This window comes from Hyperoodon ampullatus, assembly GCF_949752795.1.
Source record: "Hyperoodon ampullatus genome assembly, chromosome: 12".
Classification (NCBI taxonomy): domain Eukaryota; kingdom Metazoa; phylum Chordata; class Mammalia; order Artiodactyla; family Ziphiidae; genus Hyperoodon; species Hyperoodon ampullatus.
The window spans coordinates 87226092-87253356 of NC_136925.1; the positions used below are offsets into that span (position 1 = coordinate 87226092).

Consider the following 27265-nt stretch of genomic DNA (forward strand, 5'->3'; position numbering starts at 1 on the left):
ACGTCACCCGCCCTGGCAGGCGGACTCCCAACCACTGCGCCGCCAGGGAAGTCCCAAGGTTATTATTATTTTTTTCTTTTGTGGTACGCGGGCCTCTCACTGTTGTGGCCTCTCCCGTTGCAGAGCACAGGCTCCAGACGCACAGGCTCAGCAGCCATGGCTCACGGGCCTAGCCGCTCAGCGGCATGTGGGATCTTCCCGGACCGGGGCACGAACCCGCGTCCCCTGCATTGGCAGGCGGACTCTCAACCACTGCACCACCAGGGAAGCCTAGCCCCCAAGGTTATTTTTTAAAGATAGGATTATTTTGAAAATATGGTTGTTCTTAGGATTAAATATTTTTAAGTGCTTAACATAATGCCTGGCACATAGTAAGTTCTAATTTGTTTGTTAAGTAAAAGAAACAGGGTAATATCAACCTGATTAAGACAGAGTGTTGGGCATCATAGTTTAGCCCACACAGCTAAAAACATTTTAAAAAAGGACAGAGACTGGGGAGAAATAATGTTAAAAGGTAGTTTTAATAAAGCACAGGAAGTCCACTTCACAGAAAACTTTAGGTATCCTCACTTTACAGGTGAAATGCCATTCAGCAGGTAAGGACCATGCCTGCAGCAGCCCACCTGAGCCTGGGACTCGCATCATCTCCGAGACAAGCCCTGTCACCAGGCATCACTACCCAAGGATGCAGCCCGCCCCTGGGGCCACGTCAGCCCCAGCGCTCTAAGGCCTGATGCTGCCTTCTGACAGAAAGGAAAGGAAAGTGGATACAGACTGACCTGCAGCATTTCTGGTGTGCAGGGAGGAGCCCCCACTGACCGGGGGTGCTGGCTGGCACTTGGTCATGCACCCAGATTTCCTCTGGCGAGAAGAGAGAAGCCTGCAGCACCCCGCCTCCCCGTCCCCCCCCCACACACAGAGCATCTCACCCTCAGAGGACACGCCCATGCCCACCCATGCCAGGTCACCGAGGGAGACGCTGGTGGGTGACCACGGAACAGGAGCCGACAGCCCTGAGGTCGGAGGTGGAGATGCCCTCCTGTGCGCCCCCTGCGAGGCGGCCCAGGCTCCTGCTGGAGGGCTGGTCCCAACGGCCCCCCAGGAGTACTCAGAGCGAGAAGGCAGCTCACTGCGAGGGACACAGGAGAGAGTTCTCCTGAATCGGTACCATCTGCCCAGATTTGTCTTCCAAGGCTGCCACAGAGATTGATAAAGGAGAGAAAAAGAAAACCATAAGCTTTACTGCAGAGACAGAGCAGCCAAGAGGTAGAGAACTTTCCTCCCTTTCACTGTACCCAATGTTCACCCCATCTTTAATGTACCACGGAAATCAACTCCCAGACACGGAGTGCAAAGCAAAACAAACAGAACAGGTTTAGGTAAAGGAGGCTGTAAACAGGAGATTTCACTTCGGAGTTGCTTTTTAAAAAGCAGTGGTTTGTCAATTCCTCTTGCTTTTCAAAATAAAGACTATTTACAAAATGTGGGCATCAGTGATTGGTCTTGTTGAGTGCGGGGTAAAAGAGGACGCCGTCCTTGCAGATCTCCAGCCCCAGGCTCGCCGCAGGCCTCGCTTCCGGCCCTTGGGGCGCCAGCTCCCCGGGTTCCACGCAGTTTTGCAGCTGCAGGTCCTTGGAGAAGCACACCTCAATCTGCGCAAGAAGCTGCACCTCCTCGCCGCCCTGCAACGAGGAACAAAAGACGTTTTAGAATTCAGGTTGGATCATCATGACGGTTCTACAATCGGCGAGTTTTAGAACTTGAAGAAAAACAAAAGCGGTGGCTCCGGACCTAGGATCCGTGTTCCAGGAGCAGGACCCTAGCTCCAGCGGTGAAGTGGGGCTGGGGCCCAAGGCAGCACCTGTGGTCACCATCCAGCCACTCCCCTGCGCCAGCCTGGCAGCGGGAGGGAAGGGACCCCACTTTCAGCTTAGAAATTTACACATCGGTAAAGGTGCGTGCAGACACAGCCGGACACACCGCATCTGCATCACAGTCCCAGGAGAAGACATGGCTTTTTGTAGATAAGTAGGTAAACAGCACCCTATCACTAAATGAATTTAAGACTTTATCAGCTGACAAAAGCAAGTATAATCCATCTGTAAGTTGGACAGGTGACTACAACTGAAATGTCTAAGACTAACAATGCAAACACTGAGAAATGTTTAACTGCAAAATATACCCCCACTGCTCCGCCCCTACGGCACCACCCCTCCAGAACGGGAGCCTTCTTGTCAGGGGGAAGCTGCCAGAAAACAAGACCCATCCTAGCACGGTGTCAAAGGACAGTTTGTTATTTCAAAGTGCACGCACACACACGCGTGCGCGCCCATGCACACAAAGCACAGGCCCGTTTGCACACCCACACATATACCACTGTCCTGGGAACTCCACGGTGAGGACAAAGCTCTCAGAAACACTGAACTTGTCTTCTTGACAGGGACAGAAAGGGTGACGGAACATCACACGTCTGACCTGTTTTGGAAGACACTGGACTTTGGGCACGACTCCGTACACACTGACAAGGGCATCTTTAATATCTGAAATCTGAAATTAGATAAAGTGCATTAGAAATGAAACTTCAACAGAGAAAATGAACAGTTCCGTTCTACTCAGAACGAGTGACACTGGTTTCCACTCTCCCGAACGCAAACAATCGACAACAGCGTCATCCCCCTGAGCTCCCCTGGCTCACAGACAGAACTGGAAGATGCTGGTGAATGAACTGCCCCACCCCCGAAGGAGACGAGGCTGCCCCCTTGGCCACCCCCGCCCCCGACCGGAATCCACACAAGCTGCTCTACACGGGTCTCCATCCTCTTCGCTGTCCTGATCCAGGGCCTGGAGGCCGGGTGCTTTTAAAAGCAGAGACTCTCCTGCTAGGAGATCAGAGGTCAGGACCCTGCCTGTGCCGTGCATCACGCTACTTCAGACACCAAACCTAATGCCTCCAGTACAGAGAAGGAGCTCACAAAACATGTGCTGTCACTGTTGCTTTTGCAAGAATCAAAATCAGTTCTCTGAATGTCAAGTTCTGAGCAAGGATGTAAAAAATTCTCTTTATGTACTTAAACGGGAGTCCAGATGAAACCAAAGGGGCCTGCAAGCCACTGCCTCCTGGCCTCCTGGCAGGATGGACAAAGGGCAGCTGACACTGCTGAAGGGCACTGTTCCCTCTGGTCCCTACTCTCCAGGGAGGGACGAGAACAGCAGATACAAAGAGCAAGACTCGAGGCCAGATTTAGCTCACAAACTGTCAAGACACCAGAATAATGGTTCAGCATCTAGCCATGACACCGGAACTCAGAACTGCAAAAATCAGTGACTTTCAGGCTTTTTTATATCCTATATCAGGCTTTTTTATATCTGCAAAGGGCCACAGAGCAGAGGCTTCAGGCCCGTGGTCTGGCGGCCACCAATGCCAGGAGTGGCCTGGCTGAGCACAAACACAACTGTGCTCACAGAGGGTTACCCTGGGTGGAAACAATTACCTTCTGTATAGGCCACCAGCCAATAGGCTCTGCCATGTTTAAATTTCTAGTTTTCTCACGCAACAAAGCATAGTTATATCATAAAAACAAATTTTCACTTTCTTCCTCAAACTATTATACAACGGTGGTTTCCAACTACATATTCTACCTGCCTCTTCAGAACCCAGAACACACTTCTCACCATGAAACCATCAATCTGCTTCAAAATCATCGGTTTAAGGAGCCTTTAGTTTACACTCAAAACACAGAGGAAAACAAGATTTAAATAAAACCTATTTAGAAACATAATAGGTCGGAGGGTCTGGTTTGGGTCGCTTTAAAACCTGAATGTAGCTCACAGGCTGATTCCCCAGTTAGCAGACACACATTTGATTAAGCTGAAAGCAAGACTTACCTGGTAATAAGTAGATGGTGTTATCCCCAATTTTTGGAGCGTCCTAAAATTTAAAGTAAAAAAAAATAACTGTATAATGAAGGTCCATTTTCCTTTCTTGTTCTGACCGTATTTCACAGTAAAAATGAAGACACTCTTAAAGGCAAGTGTGCACTTTCTATTACCTGGGGCAATAAATCTGTTGACAAGGGCAGCACATAAATGGTGCTCAGGCCGCCTGGACCTCCCCTTACCCTGGGCCCCCCTTCCAGCACCGGAACCTCTCGGCAGCGGTCCGGATGGCAGCGACCAACTGGAGCTGCTATCACATAACCACGCATCTGCCACGCCTGTCCTAAACGACAGTTAGCAATTGATTTGGCATTCTAGCCTTATCCCAACAACCTTGCATTTGGTCAGATCTTTAAAATACGTTCAATCCCTACAGCCTGGAATCACTTCCTAAAGCACGTGGTTTTAACCAGCTCTAGTGAATGCTAATCATAGTATGATATGGTTAACTTACTAAATGGTAGAGTACAGCGTAAAAATATTCTCAGATTAATAATTCCAAAAATGCTCTGTATCCCCCATCACGGCTCTGGATTATCCCAGCTGTGACCACGCGGAGAAGATGCAGGGACCCCTGGCGCTGACATCATCAGACAGGGGTCTGCCTGAGGGAAACAGGACTCCAGCCAGGCCCTGCCTCCTTCAGTCATGTTTCTGGCAAAAGCATTAACGAGACAGTTTCTCTAGAGACTGCACATCGGTGACCTAAGGATCTTTGCTGTGTGGTCCTAGAACAAGCGGGAAGAGGTCCTTGAAGACACACACCCACTGCCCGTCCTAGCGCTGTCACCGTAGGATAAATGCCAGATTTCAAACACTTTATGCCCCCCAAATGCAAAACTTCTCAATGATTTTTAAGTATTTATTACAAGTTGCAGTGATATTTTGATATTGGGTTAAACAAAATACACTATAAAACCAATGTTTCTTTTTGCTCTTTTTAATTAGGCTACTAGAAAATTTAAAACCACGTATGTGGCTTGAGTTCTATTTCTTTGGGGTAACACTGCTCTAGAGCCCTCCTGGGTTAGGGCATCAAGGAAATACGGCAAAGAGAGAGAGAAATATTGGGGGAAACTTGGTATCTAGACCAGGATAGAGTATAATTTTTCCTACCGAGTTAAGATTAGTTTGGCATTAATCCCCTGGTCCATATCTGTGGGTAATCTGAGAGCTTTGGTTCAAGTTATTTCACATTTTTCCAGGTTTGCTACCTCTATATATTATAAATTGAATTTAAAACTGCTACTTTATGATAATGTGACAGGCTTACCTCTAAGAAAAAGACAATCTGTAGTCATGGTTTATAATTAGAGAAAAATAGAAGGGATGTTTAAGTTTTGACTCAAGTTTAATTTTGTGAGTACCAAGAGTTTAGGTTTTCCTTGGAGAAACTGAGAAAGAATAGGATTTCTCTGTGGTTCTATATAGTTTTTAACAGACGTTCTATTCCCAGGAGTGCCTTTCACTCCGCGGACCCCTGTGAACACACTCCAGTGATTCCAGAATTCAGCAGCTTTGCACCTGTGTGTATAAAGGTAAAGCACCGGCATTCAAAAAGCATTAAGCAGGAGGTCCTTAATAAACAGCTGCTGGATGAAGGGATGAATTATTCAGATATTTGACTTTAAAACTTTCAGCATGTCGGTTTATTCCCCTTTTCCTGTTTGATTCAATAAAACCTGGGCTGCAAAAAGGAATGAAACTGGGTGATTTGTAGAGACATGGATGGACCTAGAGAGTGTCATAAAGAGTGAAAGAGAGTCAGAAAGAGTCATATAGAGTCAGAAAGAGAAAAACAAATGTCGTGTAATAACGCATATATATGTGGAATCTAGAAAAATGGTACAGGTGATCTTAGCTGCAAAGCAGAAATAGAGACAGAGACGTAGAGAACAAATGTATGGACACCAAGGGGAAAGGGGTGGGGTGGGAGGAAGTGGGAGACTGGGATGGACACATATACACTACTGATACTCTGTATAAAATAGAAACTGATGGGAACACACTGTATAGCACAGGGAACTCACCCGGTGCACTGTGGTGACCTAAATGGGAGGGAAGTCCAAAAGGGAGGGGATACCTGCATGCGTATGGTTGATTCATTTTGTTGTGCAGTGGGACTCACGCTGCTCATGAATTGGGACCGTGAGGTCCGTAGTGGGAAACAGAGGGCACCTTCCTTCCCTCGGGGGCTGGTGGGTGGGAAGCACCCGTGGCTCTCGTGCGCTGGGCGCTGCCTGACACGCCCTGGGCTGCCTCTCCCCGGGACCTCTGCAGTGGGGAAATGTGTGCCCAGGACCTGTTCTTCTGCTTCCAGCACGAAGCCGCTGCAGGACACCCAGGACGTGTAAGAGGCTGCCGTTTCTATCACATCCTTAGCGCGGGCACTCAGCCCTGCGGATCCAGAGCTGGAGGCGACCTCGGGCTCCGCGGGCGGTCCCCATCACCTCACAGCAGGGAGCAGACCCAAGGAGGGAGAAGCTACACGACTGCACGACTGGCCCCCATCGGGAGCCGGGGCGCTGAGCGCCTGATTTCGGGTGTGCCTCGTGGTTCTCCGTGTCCCCAAGGGCGCTGCCCTCCCGCCTCGGCCTGGGCTCCTTCCCATCCAGATCCCAGCTGTCACTCTGCTCTGATCACAGTGAGGGGGGTGGGGTGTGGGACGGGGACACGTCCCGTGGCGCCCCCAACGCTGGGGGGTCGGGGCAGGTGCGGGGAACCGGTGGGGGTGTCCTCGTCTCAAGGAGACGCGAAGGTTCTCCATAGGACTTGGGCGCGCTCTGCTCGGCCTAAGTGAGCTGTGTCACCTCCCGCCGCAGCTTTTACACTAGTTCCCGGTTTATTCTGAGCACTGAGACGAAGGAGAGGAAGAAATGCTGCCCACGTGGCGGGCTGGCCTGCCCCCAGCTCCCTGGGTCGAGCCTGGCTCTCAGCAGGGCCCTCGCTGGGTTTCCGAGTCCCCAGAGCTCACCCGGGGCCTGACCATCGCTAGGGGTTCAAGGACCTCACCCCGAACCCCCTCCTGCTTGTCACGGGGCACCAGAGCAAAGACCTAAGGATTCTGGGCATGCGGGTCTTGCTAACGCAACATGCTTCTATCAGGATCCACAGCTAAGAGGCGTGTCCCCGTCGGTCTTGTCCGCCTCAGGCCGAAGTACGTCCGATGAGCCCCCCGAGACTCTCAGGCTGCTCCGACTGGTCGGGGCCCCCAGGCATCTGGAAAGGCTCAGGGGAGGAGTGGGTGTTTCTCAGGGACGACCCCACTGGCCGCTTCCCCGGGTCCCCAGCAGCAGAGGCAGGGATGCTGCTCCGGGATTGGGGTGACTTGGGAGAGTAGGGCAAGGAAGGCGAGGCTACAGGACCAAGTCACCCACCTGTTCAGGGCAAGCTCCTTAGACAGATCCAGACTTTTGCTGAAGTATTTCTTCTGGGAATTGAGGGCTTCCAGCTGGGCGGCACAGGTCCCGTGCTTCTCCCACTCATGCTTCCTGTAAGGATGTTTTTTTTTAAATCTCTGGTTAAAAAGTAATGAAACTACCTCCCAGTAAACCGTCTGCATGGGCGCCTCCTCGTGCAGGGCATTCCCGGGCAGGCATGCTGCTGCTTTCACAAAGCGGGAGGGGTAAAGTTCCTCACCGCAACACAGGCAGCTACTCAAAGCCCCCCACCCCCGCTCAGGACCGAGGCCCCTGAACCCAGCACGAGCTCCACGAGCACTGCTGTTCAGACGTTCCTCTGCTCACCAGCTCCAGTTCGCTTCTACAATTAACAACAAACCCAAGCTGAGAAAAAAGAGAACCCCATCGTTCAGGCACCCACAGAATCACATGGCACTGGGCGTCCTCCCGGAAAGCCACGGCTTGACAGCCAGGGGATTTCACAGGAGCAGCTGAACAGCCACTTCTAAGCCACTGGCACAGAAAAGGCAGGTTCACTAATCACCAACACTGCCTGGGGCCAGTTCCCCACTTGCTTACACAGACACCTGTTCTGAAGCAACAGCCCAGCCAAGTGTCTGCAAACAAGCAGCTATTTGTATTCAAGAAAAACATTGCTATTGATCATAACTCCTCACATTTTATCAACAATTAAAGTTTTACAAAATGTCTTCCCATTCTTCATTTGATTCTCACAACTCTGCAAAGTGAAAACATTATTGCTGGTTTAGAAATGGGGAAACTGAGACTCAGAGGGGCTGGCTAGGAACCTGGCTTACCTGCCCCCCGGCCAGGTAGCCCCTGACCTGCACCCGAGCCCAGGCTGGGGGCACTTCCCACTGCCTTGCGCTGCCAGCCAGCCAATCAATTGCTGAACGTAATTTATACCCACTTTAGAATGACTGACAACTTGTCAATTCAGAAGTTAACCATGGTTAGCTTGGAAAAACAAAACGGGCATCAGCTCTCCTCAGCTTTATCAGTGATTAATCCATGAAGAGTTCACAAAAAATGTTCACGCAAGCATTCAAAAGGCACCCACATGCAGTCTCACAGAAATACAATCTAAATGTGCACTAATTCTTTGATAACATCACTCAGAGTGCCAATTCTAAGTGACTGCAATGGCTGTAAGTTACAAGTCTCTCAGACCTAAGAAAGCCATTAAGAAAAATAAAAGTAGATTAAGTAATTAACTTTCTTCACCTAGAATAGCTTCCAGGGTGATGTATTTGATAACTTTCTAAACTCTATGAAGTAGAAAAAGGAGACTCTTTCCAGCTAACTGAACATGTAACTGAATTATGGGTGCCTCAGTTTCTGTAGGACAGGGGCAGCAATTCTAGAACGTCCTGCAGGGGCTGTTGGAGAAGTGAGGGGCTGAAGCTCACAAAGCACGTCACACACGCCCAAACATTCCTAGCCTGCAATAAACCGTCAAGATGTCCACTGCTGTTATTCTTGGGGCAAGTTGTTTTTAAATTTTATTTTTTTATTTTTGGCTGCCTTGGGTCTTCGTTGCTGTGCGCAGCACAGGCTGAGTAGTAGCTCAGTGGCGCATGGGCTTAGTTGCTCCACAGCATGTGGGATCTTCCCGGACCAGGGACAGAACCCGTGTCCCTTCATTGGCAGGTGTATTATTAACCACTGCGCCACCAGGGAAGTCCTTAGAGCAAGTTTTTTTTTAATTAGTTAATTAATTTTAATTTATTTATTTTTGGCTGCATTGGGTCTTCGTTGCTGAGCGTGGGCTTTCTCTAGTTGTGGTGAGCGGGGGCTACTCTTTGTTGCGGTGCGTGGGCTTCTCACTGCGGTGGCTTCTCTGGTTGCAGAGCACAGGCTCTAGGTGCACAGGCTCCGTAGTTGTGGCCCACGGGCTCAGTAGCTGTGGCTCATGGGCTCTAGAGTGGAGGCTCAGTAGTTGTAGCTCACAGGCTTAGGTGCTCCACGGCATGCGGGATCTTCCCGGACCAGGGCTCAAACCCATGTCCCCTGCATTGGCAGGTGGATTCTTAACCACTGCGACACCAGGGAAGTCCCCCTGGAGCAAGTTTAACTCAATAGACGTTAGAGATAAGAGGATGCTAAAGTCCTGATATTACTGTCGTTCAAAACATCGAATCACACATCTTTTGGAAGCGGACACTTTCCATTTAACACGAAATTGTCCGTCACCAATCAGACGCGACTATGGTGTGGCCCTCTCACCCCCAGCAGGCACTTGAGTGATGTCACGTCACCCTCCACCACCGCCTGGCCTGGCCTGTCTCGGGGATGAGAGGCAACAATTCCTGCTGAGGCCCAGGGACACCATCCACAGTGAGGCTGCACCGCCAACCAGGAATGACCAAACTCTCACTCTTTTTCTTACAAGAATCAAAAAAACCAACAAAAATTCTCCTTTGCAGAGGGTCGTGCACATAGTATTTTTCAGGATGGCTGACTGTGTTAATAGATTTAATCTTAGGGAATTATCTCGCGCACCAAGTGATACCAAGACCCTCTCCTTCGCATATATGATTCTTATTTGAGATTGAGGAGAGAAGTTTTTGGACGTGAGCCTGCCCCTTAAGGACAGGAGAGGCCGGGGTGCCTCCATGGACACTTTATCACCTGCACACCAAGGCGACCTGGGCCACAGCTACCCAAGTGCAATAACCAGGGAGCCGGTAATGGTAGGGCCACGTGAGCCGAGTCCACATCCAAAGGCATAAATATTAGCCAGAGTGTGATATTACCTTTTTCATTTAGAACAACAGTTTTTAAGTGTGTAATTTCTGCTGAAAAGGTAAATCATTTTGTCTTTATTAGAACACAAAATTGAATGTGTGTTCCGCGCACACCATTGGATCAAATCTTGAAGGACTCAGCTCATGGGAGGCCATCTTTGTGTACGTTTAGTGATGTATTTTTAAGCCACTAGACAAAAATCTGATTGACTCTATCACGGAACATCCTAACAACTGGAAATATTCTCTTTTGTTCACTTAGTCACCAAAAACTCTGCTCTGAAGTATACTGTGAAGTGCTATCTGAAATTTTTAAATTGTTTTTCATGATTTCAACTCATCAAGGCCATAATCTACTTTGAAACCACTTTCTAGAACACAGGCCGCACAGAGCCAGCACTGGAGACCTGGACCACTCATCTCCCGAACTTTCACAGGGGGCTTCTCTCTTCCCGTGCAGTGGGCACGGCAGCCTCCAGACCCAGACCCGCGCGTCCTAAAACACCTCTCCCGGCCACACACCCTCGAGTGAACTCAAACCGAACACCAGTGAACCAGGGGGCCAGACGTCACTGTCACTCCATTTTGTTTCAAAAAGCTTTTCTCCAAATTTAACTCTTCCTGAAGAGTCTACACAAAAATATTTCGAAGTTAAATTAATCACTTTGGACAAAATCTGATTCACTGTCATGTGAATTATAAACTGCCACCCTGCAGTGAGGGAGAAAATGAAGAATTATCTTTGGTTAATGTAATATAAATAAAAGGAATGTCAACTTTATCTTCTCCAAAAGCAACGATTTAAAAAGGTCTATTGAATTAAACAGAGCACGTTTCTCCTCGGCTCAGCTTCTGCTGAACTGAGGACACGGGGACCGACGGGGCTCCGCCTCCGTGAAGACCTCACCTTCTCTCTGCCCTGAGTCACAGGAGCGAGATCATTGTCTTGTGAGGACGTCTTCTTTTTTCTTGATCTATTTCAGGACAACAGCACCATTTCTCTGAGAAACATTCTCTCCTGTCTGATTTGGAGTGATGTCATCTTAGATAGGCAGGTATTTGGCTTAATTAACCTCAGTAGAGGAAGTTTTTTAAATGAAGTAATGAACGATCTAACAGATTAAAAAGCAAGTTTACAAAGTAAATTCTACCTGCCCTCATTTTTTATTCGTTGAAGACCAGCTCCAAAAATGGCACAGCAGATGAAAGGCCACTCCAGCTTCCAAGCCTCGAGAGACAGGTTCTACGTTACCTGCGCTCCCGTAGTTCCATCCGGAACAGCCCCGAAGCTCTCACACCTGTGCTTCAAGGCTCATGACGGCCCCCAGAACTCAGACTCACCACAAATGGAGGCTGCGGTTAGGAGACGAATGGAGCAGATCAGGCCAGTATACCTTCATGTCTGGCAAAAGGTCCTGTGCAGAGTGACAGCAATAATAATAAATCGAGGTAGGACCTAACAACTCAAAACCTAGAAGGCAAATCTGAGAAACTAATACATAAATAGAACTGAGCTCTGTGAATTAATAACACTCAGGTGAGTAAAATGATTCTGGGTTTATTTTGCATGAAGTGTTTCTTAAGACATATCTAAACGTGAAATGTGGGTAATCGTGAAAGTGTATTTGAAAATACAAGCTCTGACAGGTGAATGGATAAACAAATTGTGTCCATCCAGATAATGGAATATTATTCAGCACTAAAAAAATGAGCTATCAAGCCATGAAAACACGTGGAGGAACCTTAGTACATATCACTGAGGGAGAGAAGCCAACCTGAAAAGGCTACCTACCGTATGATTCCAACTACGTGACATTCTAGAAGAGGCAAAACAATGGAGACAGTTAAAGTCAGGGGTTGCCAGGGGTTGAGGTTGGGGAGGGATGAACAGGCTGAGCACAGGGGGGTTTTAGGGCAGTGAAACTACTGTGTATGCTATTATAGTGGTGGATACATGTCATTACACATTTGTCCAAACCTATAAAAACCACACAACACGAAGAGTGAACCTAACGTAAACTATAAACTTTAGTTGGTAATAAAGTATCAATACCGGCTCATCACTTGTGACACGTGTACCTCACTAACGCAGATGTTTTGACTGGGGAACACGCTGTACAGGGTAGGGGTGTGGGGGGAGGGGTATGGGAACGCTGTCCTTTCCATTTAAATTCTCCGTTTTAGGTTTCTAAAACTGCTCTAAAAAAATAGTGTCTACTTAATGAAATCAAACACAAAATACAGGTTCTCGCTCTCCCTAGAGAAGAGCTTGTCTGGGCTGGGCAGCCTTAGCCCTACACTGGTCAGATAGTCACCCTAAACTGAGCAGCGTTCAAGTTTACTTTCCAATTCCCACACACCCACGAGGCCAGAAAAGGTTCCATTTAAAAAAGGTGTGTCAACAGGCCCAGGGTGACCTCACCTTCCCCGTCCTGCCACCACTCCCGCTGTGACGGGTCCTCCCCCTCAGCCCAGCAGCTATGAACCAATTTCACACACACACCCCGACCCCGCACAGCCAGACACCTCCCCGGACGCTGCCCTCCCCGACTGTCTCCACTCCCACCTACCCTCAGCCGGCTGCAAGCTGGCTTCAGCCCCCATAGCCCTCGGGGGAGCAGGGTGACGATATAATTTATTGCCCAAACTAGGCTGCTTTTGGTTGGGACAGATGCTAGATTGGACACTCTGCTACAAAGCAAGTAAAGTGGCACTGTTCTGAACAAAGGGCAGCTGCCGGTCACCTCCTAGCCTGGGCCCGCAAGCCCTCCATCCAAAGGGCCCCCCGCCTTCCCTTCAGGAACCCTGGTTACGCTCCTTTGAGAAGCTGCCCTCTGGCTGCTTCTCCGCAAGGCCCTCATCCCTCCTGCTGTAAACGCCGGGGCTACTGGAGGCTCGTCCCCGCCGGCTCCACACCACCCCATCCGCACTCACGCGTACGCCTGACTGACTGCGCTGATGGCGAAGTGCATCTCCAGCTCAGACCTCTCTCCTGACACACTTACCCTACCTGGATGTTTCCAGGGCACTTCAAACTCAATGTGTCCCCAGCTGACCCTCGGTCCATCTGCCAAGGCCCGGCCCCCTGGGCCGGGGAAGGAGGCTGACACCCACCGAGTTGGACAAGCCCCCACCCGGAGTCGGTCCTGCCTGCTGCTTCCTCCCCCGCCATCCCCACAGCCTCCGTCTACTCAAGGCTCCTGGCCTCTGGCAGGGACCCTGCAGAGCCTCCTCACTTGACAGGCAGGCAGCCGGGGCAACCATAGAAAAGCCTCACTGGCTTCCTTCACTCTCCAGCTTGAATGCTTCCAACGACTTCCCTCTGGGTCTTCACACAGACAAACAATCCTTAACCAGTACACAGGCTCTGTAGGACCTGGCCCTCAACACTGTCCCAGCCCACTGCTCACCCCCCCGCCAGCCACACTGGCTTCCCCCCAGTTTCTCAAAAGCTCCGTCCTACCCCGGGGCCTTTGCACATGCTCCTGCCCCAGCCTTCCTCTCCCGTCTCCTGGTTAAGTCAGATTCCAGCCCACTATCACCTCCTCAGGGGAGCCTGGCCCAGGTCCACCGTCCGAAGCTCTAAGTGCTCTCCCCCCAGGCACTCCGTGTGTCACTCTGTGATGTGTGTGCTGGCTCCCGGCGGCAGGCAACGTGGGCCAGAACCTCGTCTGGCTCAGCTCCCCATGTCCCCAGCCCCCGGCCCGGTGCCCGATACACTGCAGGCACGGAGAACACTGTTATGAGTAAATTAACCTGGATGCCGCTGCAGGATCACCAGACTCCAACCAGGAATGTTAGGGGGAGTCGAAGTCAGTCCGGGAAGAGAAAAGTATGTCTGAGGAAAGAGACCTCACCAGGCTTTGGGGCTCAGGCCTCCAGGCTCACAGCACTGAGGGTCCTCGTCAGAAGGAAAGAGGAGGAAATGATTCCATTTGGACTAAAACCTGTGATGGGTTTGGAACTAACTACCTTGTCCTCCTGGGGGCCACGTACTCCTGGAAAAAAGGGTCCGAAATTCTAGCAAATCCTAATTCTACCCCATGTCTTCAGGGAGGCCTCAGTAACCGCACAGGACCTGCCCTGTGAATCCAGGTACTAGTTATCTTGACAGCTGACTAGTCACACATGAGGGGTTGTCAGCACCCTGTGGAGAGGTGAACACACGCGTATGCACGTGTGCGCATGTAGGTGTGTGTGCACATGCAGAAGGAGTGTCTGCTACCGACTCTCGCATACCCCAGGGCCAGGAGTCCCTCTGTACCATGAGCCTTTGTCCTAGAAAGGCCCACCGCTCCCCCACTGCTCACGGGGCCCACTGAGAAACCCGCCCTGCCCGCAGCCAGCAAGGACAGCCTGGGCGCCACAGCGCCCCTGCAAGCCAGGGCCGTGACACACGCCTGAGCACACGCCGAGCGGCCGGGGGTCCCGGGGCAGGGATGACGGGCCGCGGGCTGGGGCCAGGGTCACCCCACACAGTCACTGCGGCACTTCGGGTCCAGGGCAGAGGAGGATTTAACTAAATGCAAATCGTATTTAACTTGTGGGACTATTTCAGATATCAGTAAATGCTGGTGAACACATCTTAAAGCATGACTTTGAGGGCACACTTAGAGGAGGAATGAATCTATTGGGAGACTGGGATTAACACGTACACGCTGCTCTATTTAAAAAGGGGAACTGTAGCACAGGGAACTCTGCTCAGTATTACGTAACAACCTAAACGTGAAAAGAATTTGAAAAAGAGTAGACCCATGTGTATGTATAACTGAATCACTTTGCTGTACACCTGAAACTAACACAACATAGTTAATCAACTATACGTCAATATAAAATAAAAAGTAAAAAAAAAAAGTTAATACCTTGATCTCTTCTGGATTAAAATGCCAGGATCGGTTACATCCTTCACTTTTATCAGGCCTTGAAATTAAAATTGAACAAATAAAGAGAAATTAGTCTTGGTTGGGCTGGTTCCAAACGGCATGAGAAAACACCTGCATTAGGGTCTGTAGAGAACGAAAGGGCGGTGACTTCTAACTGGGGATTCCTTCTGCCACGTGAGTCATGCTCAGGCACAAGCGCTCACTGTTGGAGTTTCAAAGTGGAAAGTCCTTCAAAACATCCAGGCACAACGCAAACCAGCCGACTTCCTAGCAGAGGAAGCAAAGTAAACAAGCCGGTAGGGGGCGCCCCGGAGCCGGCCCGGCGGGGATTTCTGGCCGGGTTCTGAGTCTGCAAATGTCCACTCATCAACCACAGTGTGAGAAGAGCATGCGTTCCCGTCTCTTTAAAGGCGACGAGGATTAATGGGACAACATATGTGTCATGCTCAGAAGTGCCTGTTGACGGCTTAAGACTGGCTGGTACGTTTCTTTTAGCACTGAGCACGTGTACCCCCCCGACCTGCGCATGTGACGCTGTCCTCACGTGTCTAATTCTGGACGTGTCAACTCTCAGCCTCCACCTGCAGCTGACATCATGAGGGACCAAACCTGCTTTCTCCGGGGTCAGCAGGCCGGCCCAGCACCCGAGACCAGCCCAGCTCCCACAGCGCTGGGTGCTGTCCCCCAGCTCAAGGACAGCCGAGGACGTGAGCAAAATCCCAGAAACCCAAAGGTGGGATGAGGCCAGGTCCTCAGGCCCCGGTTTAATTTGCTTCCTGCTGACCCCCGTCCCTGAGGGATGAGCAGCCCAGTAAGAGCCAGGATGGCCCTCCTCTCAGGGACAAGGGGGACCAGGCCAATCCCTTTGGGCAAATGAGCACACATAGTTTAACATCACAAATATACGCACATAGAACAAAAAAATAAACTAAACAAAATGCAGGCAAAACCAGAAAAATAAATTTGGGTGTCTGTGAAGTATGTATACTATACATACACATCATATATATATATATATATGTAATATACACACATTTATTTATTTATTTATTTAATGTTATGCATTTATTTATTGGCCCCAAAAGAAGAACATAAGAAAATTAAGATTTAGTGATCTAAAATGTACCGAGAATCCTTAAATGCATATTTAAACTAGACTGTTACTGTTCTATCAAAACAGAACTCAAGTACAGCAGAAGTAGGGTCATGTTAGAAAGACTGAAGATGTTTTCAATAAGGATCTGGTCTACTGAGTAACCCCCTAACAGGAATCACAAGTATACACATCAGGATCAGACTCAAGCTAGATCTCCAGGTCAGCCAGCTTGTGAGGCTGCTGAAGTTTTAAATGCATGAAGTACTTGCCATAATCCGTGTATTGTCCAGTAATCTGGGGGGTCTTTGCAGTGGTTAACTTCCTATGGAGAAAAGACAGAGAAGACAACTGGTTTGTTGTCTGTTAAATACACTTAACAACCTTCCTTTCTTTTGTTTTTGTTTTTTGTTTTTTGTTTTTTTTTTGCGGTGCGCAGGCTTCTCACTGCTGTGGCTTCTCCCGTTGCGGAGCACAGGCTCCGGACGCGCAGGCTCAGCGGCCATGGCTCACGGGCCCAGCCCCTCTGCGGCATGTGGGATCTTCCCAGACCAGGGCACGAACCCGTGTCGCCTGCATCAGCAGGCGGACTCTCAACCACTGCGCCACCAGGGAAGCCCAACCTTCCTTTCTTTTGACAAACATCAATGAGATCCAATACGGGACTAACATGAAATAAGTTCCGCGGTAATTTACCATAAGCAATATTCGTGAGAAAACCACGGGGAGGGGGGCGGCTGGATATTTCATTTGAAATGAGTGAAGCAACGATTTGGAAAACAGAACTTAATAGCTACTTTTGTTCTTTTCATGTGCTTGAAAATTAAGTCAATCTGATGGATACACTCATACTTACCCATGAATAATTTTCTTGTCATACAATCAAAAATGAGAACAAGAGGCTGATGGTATCCTGCTAAACTCAAGTTTGTGCAGGCACCAGGCCCAAATACAACAGTGGAATAATAAGTCCTGAAAATCTGGAGCCAAGAAAAATGCCAAGGTGAGAATAGGAGCATATCCTTAACATTAAAGATAAACTCTAGAGATAAAAATCTCAGTGTAACACTTTTTAGGGACCTCCAAATTGTTTAGCTAAAATGGGGTTTTTCCAAAACAATAATCACCTCAGCTATCAGGCAGTGGGTCAGAACCCAGGCCCAGTAGCCCCGCAGTGAATAAGCAAATGGATAGTACATGCCGGGTCTGGTGAGGAGCTGCTGAGGCATCCCGCTCACCTGCAAGCCCTTCCTGTTTGAATCACCTTTTGATGTAGGGAGGCTGCTGCTTTTGACGGTTGCTCTGGAAATGAGGGCAGGCCTGGTTTAGGTGCCTGAAACGTCTGATGTGAGGCTACAGAACAAGGGGGCAGAGGGCAGGAGGACAAGGGTGGGATCAGAGCGAGAGGTCGTGGACTTCATCTCATCCCCAAGGAAACCACATCCAAAGCAGGTGGGCCCTTTCCCACAGTGCAAGGCTGGGGACGGGCAGAGACAGGCCCCAGAGGGGATCTTCTACCTCAGCTCTACACCCAGGGTCTCAGATGAGCCTTTACGGGGGGAACTGAGGTCAAGGTGCAGCTTTCTTTCCCGCGTCAGCAAGTATTCGTGAGGGGCCGTGCTAGGCACTGAGGAGAGACCTGTCCCTGCACCTGTAACACGTGCATCGCTCACGGGGGCAGGAGCCCAGAGACAGCCCTGTCCCCAGGACGACACTTGACTGGGATAGCAGGACCCTTGTCATGGCCGCCCTCGATCGAAATGAATCCCCTAACAATGATATTTTGCTAATAATTGATTTTTTTCATCTCATTTCTAAAGCCTCAAGGCAGGAATGCACTTCCATGCATATTTAGTCAGCACACAGGAACACCCACAAGTTTCGTCCCAGGCCCTGAAGGCAAATCTCCCAGTGTTACCCAGGGTAGGAGCTCCACACACAGGTCCTTCCTGAAGGAACCCACGGCTCCCACGCGTCCTCACTACGTAGGAGTGAGAGCTAGATTCCCAACAAAACTGAAAACAGCTTACAGGCAACTCCATTCTACCCACCGCCAACTGTCCTCCCCACCCTGGAGCAAAGAACCAGCACCAGAGGGAGAAAGACACAGGAAGTTGTAAAGTTTGGGAAACTAAAACCAGAGCAGTCTAATACAGTAAGAGATCCCCTGTTAGAAATGAGTTTCCAGGGGCAGCGTGGTGGCCGCCAGGGGCGGGGCTGGGGAAACGGGGAGAGAGATGCTCCTCAGAGGGTACAAACCTCCGGTTACAAGATGAACAAGCCTGGGGATCTAACGAACAGCATGGTGATCACAGCGAATAATGCTGTTTCACGCACTGGAATGCTACAAAGAGAGCAGACCTCAAATGTTCTCACCACAAGAAAGATGTGGTGGCCGTGTGATAGGGGGGTGGTAGCTAATGCTATGGTGGTGAGGCTTTGCCATTTATAAGTGTCTCCACCTCCAAGTACTTAAAGAAAAGGCCTCAGAATTGAGAATTTTCAAGTCAAAATTTCAGAAACACTGTCAACAAAATTAGGGCCAGCTCAGCAATATGATGAAACGACTTTAGAGTCGTGGCACCAATACCAGGATCGGCGCGACAACTGCCCCCAAGATGGACGGGGGGAACACGGACTGCAGGCAGCAGGAAGGGTGCCAGCTGGCTGCTCTCGGCACAGAGCCTCTGCAACACGCTCTACAAGGACAAGGGCACCAGGCGAGGCAGGGCCAGACGGAGGCCACCCTGAAGGAGGGAAGGCGCCATCTGTGCCGAGCGGAGCAACGGAGGCCGGCAAGGCTCCGGCGGAGACTTGCAATAGTGGACGGAGGGCACAGGTCAAGGCCTGTCCACGGAGGGCACGCTGAAGTCCTAACCCCAGGCCCTTCTGAATGTGACTTTATCTGGAACAGGGTCTCTGCAGGTGTCATCAAGTTAAGAGGAGGTCAGACTGGATGAGGGTAGGCCCCCAGTGCAATCCCTGGGGCTCCTATAAGAAACAGACACACAGATGGAGACCACGGCATGGAGGCGGGGCAAAGGCTGTGCCTACAAGCCAAGGAGCGCCGGCACCGCCACAAGCCCAAAAGAGGTGTGGAGCACATTCTCCCTCGAAACTTCCAGAAGGGGCCTGCCGCACCTTGGTTTCAGACTTCTGGCCCACAGAACTGGGAGAATACATTCGTGATGCCTGAGCCAGCCACCGCCGTCTGTGGGCCTATGTCACTGCCCCCAGAACCTCGTGCAAGGCCCTCCCTGAGGGACGGTCTCTGGCGAGGAAGGCGCCGCCTCGTGAGGCAGCACAGGCTCAGCAAGCGGCACTCGGCGAGGAAACATGCTGGGCAACCTCCTCTTCACCGGGGGGTCACTGGTCAGAGGGGCTGGTCGAGGCAGAACTCACCTTGCACACTGTCGCAGGCCAGTGGTGAACCATAATTAGTTTATGCCACTCGTGGCTGTCACTGTTAAAAGACAAGGGACGTATTTTTCAGGAGCTTTTAAAAAAGTTACAGAAAGATCAATTCATCCATCCACTCACGCCAGCGTTCATTCAGGGAACACGGGGCGCCCGCCACAGGCCCGGCGCTGCAGCTGTGGACGCGGCCCTGACACGGCTGGGGGACCGGGTCCCTACCGTCCCGCAGTGCACCTGCCAGCAAGGGGGACGACGGCCGTGCCGACTGAGGACGCACAGGACGCACAGCGCCGAGGGCCAAGGACTACGACTAAGGAGGACAGCAGGCCTGCCAGGTGGGGACGGGGTGGAGATTTTGGATCAAGAAGCCGGGAGGGCCCCCGCTGAAGGGGAACAGAGTGGCAGTGAGGGAATGAACCAGAAGGCGCCCTTCCCCTCAGGGGTTCACGCAGTGCAGACACAGACCCCTTACCCCTCGGCAGCATTTGTGAGACCCAGAAGCCTGAAAACGGAATGGTTTTCGTAGCTCACGGGGCCACAGAACACCACCTAGGGTGGCACGCGAGGCTGCTGTCACCACCCCACCCACCGGGAATCTTTACTCGTTCTCTGCAGGATGGGTGACGTCTGATCCTAGGGGCTCCTTCCCACGTCCCCGTGAAACCCACCCGTCCCTCCCTGAGACTCTCCATGAGGGGTCGTGGAGTAGCATTCACACGGGGATCCTCCCTCCCACCAGGTGTGCAAGGCTTAGCACACACAGAGACAGAGGCAGAAAGGCCGGCTTGTGAAAATACTCGCTGTACAGACGGAAAACAGCAGCAGCAACAGGGGATACAACTCGAGCAGACACGTAATTCAGGATAAATGCATTTTTAGAAGCAAAGACTCAATAGCAAAACAGTATTAAGTTCTCACACATTAGTTTTGTAAATAGTTGAGTACTGCTGAATAAGTAGAGATTTCACAATATTTCAAAACTTTTTTCAGTCTGAACTAATGAGCAAGTGCTCAGTACAAGAGAAAGGAGAAGAACTGCAGCATGAGCATTAGAGCTGGGAGAAGCATTACAAGAGGGTTTTTTTTGTTTTTTTTTTTTCTGGGTACGAAAACCTTATTTCACATAGGTGGAAACTGAGGCTGGAAGGTCAGGCAGAGGCCAGGAAAACTAGACCACCAGTATGCAGTTTACAATAAAACTACCAAGACTCACAACATCTGTCACACAATAACCACCTACCACGCAGAGAGAAACATCCTCCCAAAGCGGTGGAGATGCTGACTGTGCTGTAAAGAGAAACGCCCACTAAGCAGAGAAAGAGGGCCTGGGAAAACACCCGCTGACCTGTGAGGCCCTCAGGGTCTGAATCACCCTCATGTTCTCGAAACCATGCCTTGCTCGCCAATTATATCAGTGGCATGAATCGTGAGAATCAGCTGGAGGTGACCACATACTACACATACTACAGCCTAACGTCTTCGTTGACATGTATTGATTACTATCGGGCAGGCATGGTTCTAAGCACATTCTGTACTTTAACTGATGTCTCCTGGTACCAAGGCTAGGAGGCAGGTGCTGTCACTCTCTCGACTTTAGGATGAACGACCTTGATGGAGAGCTCCAAGGTCCTACATCTGGATATGAGCTAGCAGTTCATACTCAACCCATGCACCACACTACCTCTCCGATGATACACTCTTAACTTGACAGCAACAATTAGTTAATTAATGTAGCTCTTTTTCAGAAAATACACTTTCTGGGAAAACTGAAATTTAATGTTACTTTTTAAAGTGATAAAACAGCAAGGGTGGTTCATTAAAAAAGAAAAACAATTTACATTCCCACCAACAGTGCAAGAGGATTCCCTTTTCTCCACACAGCCACTATGGAGAACAGTATGAACGTTCCTTAAAAAACTAAAAATAGAACTACCATATGATCCAGCAATCCCACTACTGGGCATATACCCTGAGAAAACCATTAATTAAAAAAGACACACGCACCCCAATGTTCACTGCAGCACTGTTTACAATAGCCAGGACATGGAAGCAACCTAAATGTCCATCGACAAACAAATGGATAAAGAAAATGTGGTACATATATACAATGGAATATTACTCAGCCATAAAAAGGAATGCAGTTGCGTCATTTGTAGAGATGTGGCTGGATCTAGACACTGTCATACAGAGTGAAGTAAGTCAGAAAGAGAAAAACAAATATCGTATATTAATGCATATATGTGGAATCTAGAAAAATGGTACAGATGAACCTATTTGCAAAGGAGAAATAGAGACACAGATGCAGAGAACAAACGTATGGACACCAAAGGGGGAAAGAGTGGGGTGGGATGAATTGGGAGACTGGCGTTAACATATATACACTACTACGTATAAAATAGATAACTAACGAGAACCTGCTGTATAGCGCTGGGAACTCTGCTCAATGTTCTGCGCTGACCTAGATGGGTGGGATGGGGGGTGGGGTGGGAGGGAGGTCCAAGAGGGAGGGGATGTGTGTATACATACACCTGATGCACTTCTTCGTCGTACAGCAGAAACCAACACAACGTTGTAAAGCAGCTATACCCCAATTTTTTTTGAAAAGAAAACTGACCTTTTCCCAGGCCTGCGAAGTAAGTATGAAATCCTTCTGTTAACTGGAGCATTACCCAAATAAAACAGAAGAAAATTAAAATCTGGTTCCCAAATCTCGGTCTCCACTACAGAAGTAAATCAGACTCCTCTCCCAGACAGCCTGTTTACCCCTTAAACTGTCGGCCGCAACAGAAAGGATGGAAAGAGGGAACGAGAGGGAGCGGAGGAAGGGCGAGAGAAAGAAACCGGGACAGAGGAACCGCGACCACCTCACCAGGATCTTACCGGACCCTGGACGGAAAGCGTGCGCGCACCGCCCCCGGGAGACGCTCGGAGGCTCCGGGCACCCGTGTCCCCCTGCAGGCCCTCCCGCACCCACCCCGCCCGCGCCCCTCCGCAGCTCACCTCCTCCAGAGCCCGCGCGCGCCGCCCAGGCAGCACAGCGCCAGGCACAGGGCGCCCAGGCGGGCCGCGGGCTTCATCGGCCGAACCCGGCGGAGGACCCCGCAGGGGCACCAAGGCGCGGCCTTCCGAGGGCGCGAGGCCGTGTCCAGCGCCAGGCCCTGCGCTTCCCTGAAAAGGGGCAGATTTCCTTAAGCCGACCGTGTACCTGGCCGGCGGCCACCGAACAGCGCGGCCAACCCCCGCCCACAGCCGAGGACGCGGCGGGCCCCCGAGAGGCGCCTGAACCCCGCCCGCCGACCACCGGGAGCCCCAGGGGCCCCTCCACCTCACCGGGCCCTCCAGGCACACAGCAGTCCCGGCCCGCGCGCACCGCGATTCTCACCGCGACCCTCCCCTGGACCCCGCGGCCCAAGCCGAGCCCTGCTTGTTTCCGCACCGGGCGCCTGACGTCACGCCCCCAGCCCGGGACCAGCCCACAGCCTCGGACTCGCCCAGGGCGCCCCGACGCCACGCCCCTGGGCGACGGACGCGCGCCCGGCTGGCGAACACGCCACGTGAGGCCGCGACGCCACGCCCCTTTTGGAGGACATGGCACGGTAAAGTGCCCTCCTGCTTGTTACTCACCCACATAGTACACACCACTGTTTGAAATGAAATATGTGTGTGATTATTCCATTCACTTCTGTCTTTCCCTGTAGACTGCAAGTCCACACTCATATCTAGTTTACTCACCACCGAGTCCTCACTGCCTGGCACGATGGATGGCAAGTAGTAGGTGCTCAATAAAATAGCGCCTGCGGAAGGAATGCATGAGCTCCTCCGTGGTCTTACGCAGCGTTGTGCCTTTCTTGCCTTCCCCGTTTCTCCAACTGCTTGCCTCTTTCAGACTCCTTTAACCACTTCCTCTAAACAACCTAGGCACCCCCCCCAGTTTTGTCCTCTTCCCTCTCTTTTATTTTAGGCTAAAAATATCCATTTCTTAAAACAAAATCACTTCCCATAATCCTAGTTCTCCCTTGAACCATGGTCCATCTGTGTAAATCTCTCCTCCGCGGGGAGGGCTTTCCTGACCACAGTCAAATAAAAACAGAACCTGACTTAGAAAAGGTTTTATCCTCGAGGATACTGCAGGGCGAGGAGACTCTAGCAACAGGAGAAAGCTCTGACTTAAAGATCTGCAAGCTTCTCAAGGGTTAGGCAAAAAGGGGTTTCTTTACAGAGAGAGGTAAACACAGCTAGAAAGAACCGGGGGTGGGAGATGGGCTGGGAGTGTGGCTTCCTAGGAGAGGACGTCAGGAGGGGCTCCTGCTGGCTCTGGGTGAGGCTGGGCCAAAGGTCTAGGCCTGGAGGAAGGAGAGAAGCTGAACAAAAAGGTTGGTTACTGAGCGTAATGTTCCGAATGACCACTGGGGACTGAAGTGAGGTGAGGAATGGGAATTCGGAGGGTCCGTGTCTGGCCTTGTCCCAGGTAAACTGGGGCATCTTGCAGTCGTATCTGAGTCCTTGCAGTGAGCTGTTTTCTGGAACACAAAGGGCAGGGATACTTTTTAACCTTTGCTGTGGTTCAGGATCACAGGCTCAAGTAAAATTCAGCATCGTCACCACTGGCTACTTCCCACTGCATCACCTTGTTTATTTTCAGCAAGGCTCTCTTCATCGCCTTTGGGTTTCCTGTTATCTCTGTGTTCATCCTCTCCACCCCTTCCTCACCCCACCCCCCGGGGTGCATTGACCGTGAAGCTGATGAGGGCTCAGCTCAGGCCCCTCACTGGCCTGGGCCTCCAAGGCCCTGTCCTCCATTTTGTATTCATGGGTTTTTGTTCCGGTTCTCAGTGAGGGACCTCCAAATTGTACAAGTTTTCAACCCCCGAACCTGGATGTGGACCTGGGATGTCATCTTGTTCAATGCTGTCCACCTAGCTAGATCCTAAACAGAGCAGAGGGAGAGTTCAATAAACGTACAAGAAAGAAGGTATAGCACAGGGAACTGTATTCAATATCCCATGATAAAGCATAATGGAAAACAATATGAAGAAAGAATGTATGTATATGTATGGCTGAGTCACTGCTGTACAGTGGAAATTGACGCAACCTTGTCAATCAACTAGACTTCAATACAAAATAATATGTAAAAAAAAAAAGAAGAAGAAGAAGGTGGGAGGGGCAGCTGGGGTCCAGGCCAAACTGGGGCTCTGGAAGCTGGCGAGCTGTCACAGGGACAGGTGGAGACGGCTGATGGCTGTAGCCTCAGGAGGTTGGGAGGAGCCTGAGTGGTAAGGTTACGGGCTCCCACAGCGCAGCGTAGAAGACTACAAATCATGCTGTTTAGGAGATGGAGTTAGCTTGTGAAGAAGCATGTCCACAGGAGGCAGGGGACAAGATGGCAACAACCATTTCCATGACCAGATCGGCCTTAAACCAGTGCTGATGCCTCAGACTCTCAGGAACCTTTATTACACAACTTCTTATTGATTTAATTCCCTTTGCTTTCCTGTTCCCAACTCAGGAAACACTGCAGGTTATACTGCAACAGCAAGCACCTCCCAAATCTCAGGGCTTCACTAACTACAACAACAAAGGTCAATCTTTGCCCGTGTTCCATGCTGGTGGTGGGTCAGGTTATTTTCACTCTGGGACCCAGGCTGAAGGAATAGCCGGAGCTGGTACCTGCCTTTCCAATGACCCAGTGGTGGCAGAACCACACCCGGGCTCTGATCCCTCAGCACCTGACATCTGGTCTTCTATTCAAATTCTTTTGGCCAGAGCATGTCACATGGCTAAGCCTGGTGAGAACGAGGAAGGAAGTGTACACCTCCCACAGAGGTGGGCATTGTAGTCACAGAGCAAATGTTGAGAGCGTACGGGGAACGTCAGCCAATAGCTGGGAAAAGTAACATGGTCCACCATCAATGAGGTGGGAAGAAGGCCTTGAAAAGCCAAGTGGGGAAGCAGAGTGGGGGAAGTGCACTCAGGTTGCTCGTCTGTGCTGGCCGGGGGTGTGCCCGTGCTTCCCCCCACCCCAGAGACGCCCAGTGGGCAGAGTAACAGGAACCACGGAGCAGCACAGATTTGGCTGAAAAGCCCCGGGTGGGCGCGCAGCACCCGCTGGTGGGGGACTTGTCACATGCGAACTGATGAACACGAGCGCCCAGCTGCAGAGCAGGCACCTGTGCCGAACGTCAGTGCGCTCCGCGCTGGATGTCTGCATTGGCTCTCGGGGAACAGAGCCCGGAGCTGGGGGCTGCGTAACCCACAGGAGCCACGGGAGGGGCTTGCCAGCTGGGGGGTCCCGCTCACCTTTACTGGCGTCGTCCAGTCTTGCCGCCCCGTCCAGGCCAGGGGAGGCTCAGGTGAACGGGGGCTCTGGGTCAGGTGTCTCCAGCGGTTGGGAACAGGCCTGTCTGAGGGTGAGTTCAGACTCTCCACTTATGACCTGTGTGACCTTGGTAAGCTAACTGGCTTCGAGAAGCCTCGGCTTCCTCGTTTGTAAAACAGGAAAGCAACGCGCTCTGACGACCTGTCATGATGGTCAAAAAAGTGTCATTAGTGGCTTAGTGCGAGCCCACTGCGCCTGGCACGTATTAGGAGCCCAGTGCTGCTTTGTTTCTTATGACAGAGCCCGTGGACCCTCACCTGGGAGGGAAGGACCTCAAGGGGCTCCTGGGGGTCTCGGCGATTCTGCCTTAGCCCTGAGCTTGGTGATGGTGGGGGTTGGTTTTAGACCTTCTGTATTAAAAGCCATAACAGGAGAGAATGTTTCCAGTCTCTGTGGCATCTTTTTAGGTTCTGAAGCTTTAAGTAGCTTTGTCACACTTTGGGGACTCTTTCCTTAAAAACTCCTTTGCATTCTAAATTATTTATATATTGAGAAAGATAGGACACTTTCTGGGTGTTTTCCCTCTGATCTTTCTCCGACTCTCATAGGACCAATATGTGTGGCCTTGCCATGCCAGCCTGGCTACCGAGGTAGCTATTTTGTGGAGCTGCTTTATTCTGAGCTGTGGTTATGACAAAACAGGAACAAGAAAGGAACAGGAAAAGATCAGCCAAGTGTTGTTCATGGTGTCGTTTTTCTTGAAGATTCACTTTAATAGTTGGAACTGCAGGGAAGAAACGTTTTGGAAGTGAGAATAAGACTAAATCAAGCCAAAGAGCATAATATTCTAAATGTGAAATAAAGGAATGTATCACTTCCTTAAAAAAGAAAGAAAAAAATGAGCTCACTCACACACACACATGCACCTGTGCACACATCCCACACACATTCCTACGTGGATATTAGAAGAGACTGTTTACTTGGATGTTTTTAAAAATGACTTATCTTAAAAAAAAACTAAGCAGAGGAGGAGGGAGGGGGATTAGAGGAAGGCTGTCAAAAGGGACAAACTTCCAGCTATAAGATAAATAAGTACTAGGGATATCATGTACAGGATGATAAATGTAATGAGCACTGCTGTACGTTATGTATGAAAGTTGTTAAGAGAGCAGTCCTAAGAGTTCTCATCACAAGACAAAGAAATTTTTTTCTATTTCTTTAATTTTGTGTCTATATGGATGATGGATGTTCACCAAACTTATTGTGGTCATCATTTCAGGATGTACAAAAGTCAAATCACTATTCTGTACGCCTAAACTGTATTCAGCACTGTGTGTCAATTATATCTCAATAAAACTGGAAGAAAACCAAAAATTAAGCAGACTTAGACTTCTGAGATTTTACGACATGACTGAGCTGTTTTCCCTTAGATAAGCACTTCTGCCTTACAA

At 50.4% G+C, this 27265-nt stretch overlaps 1 protein-coding gene across 1 annotated transcript; it reads right to left on the reverse strand.

Moving 5' to 3' along the window:
- Nucleotides 1-502: 502 nt before the first annotated feature.
- Nucleotides 503-22575, reverse strand: RNASET2 (ribonuclease T2; the record flags this gene model as incomplete). Its single annotated transcript, XM_079716563.1, has 9 exons — nt 503-1682; nt 2476-2547; nt 3886-3928; nt 7314-7427; nt 11447-11520; nt 14968-15025; nt 16354-16406; nt 19484-19544; nt 22499-22575. 9 exons carry the CDS (start codon nt 22573-22575, stop codon nt 1491-1493), a joined length of 744 nt encoding a protein of 247 aa, XP_079572689.1. The 3' UTR covers nt 503-1490.
- Nucleotides 22576-27265: the final 4690 nt, after the last annotated feature.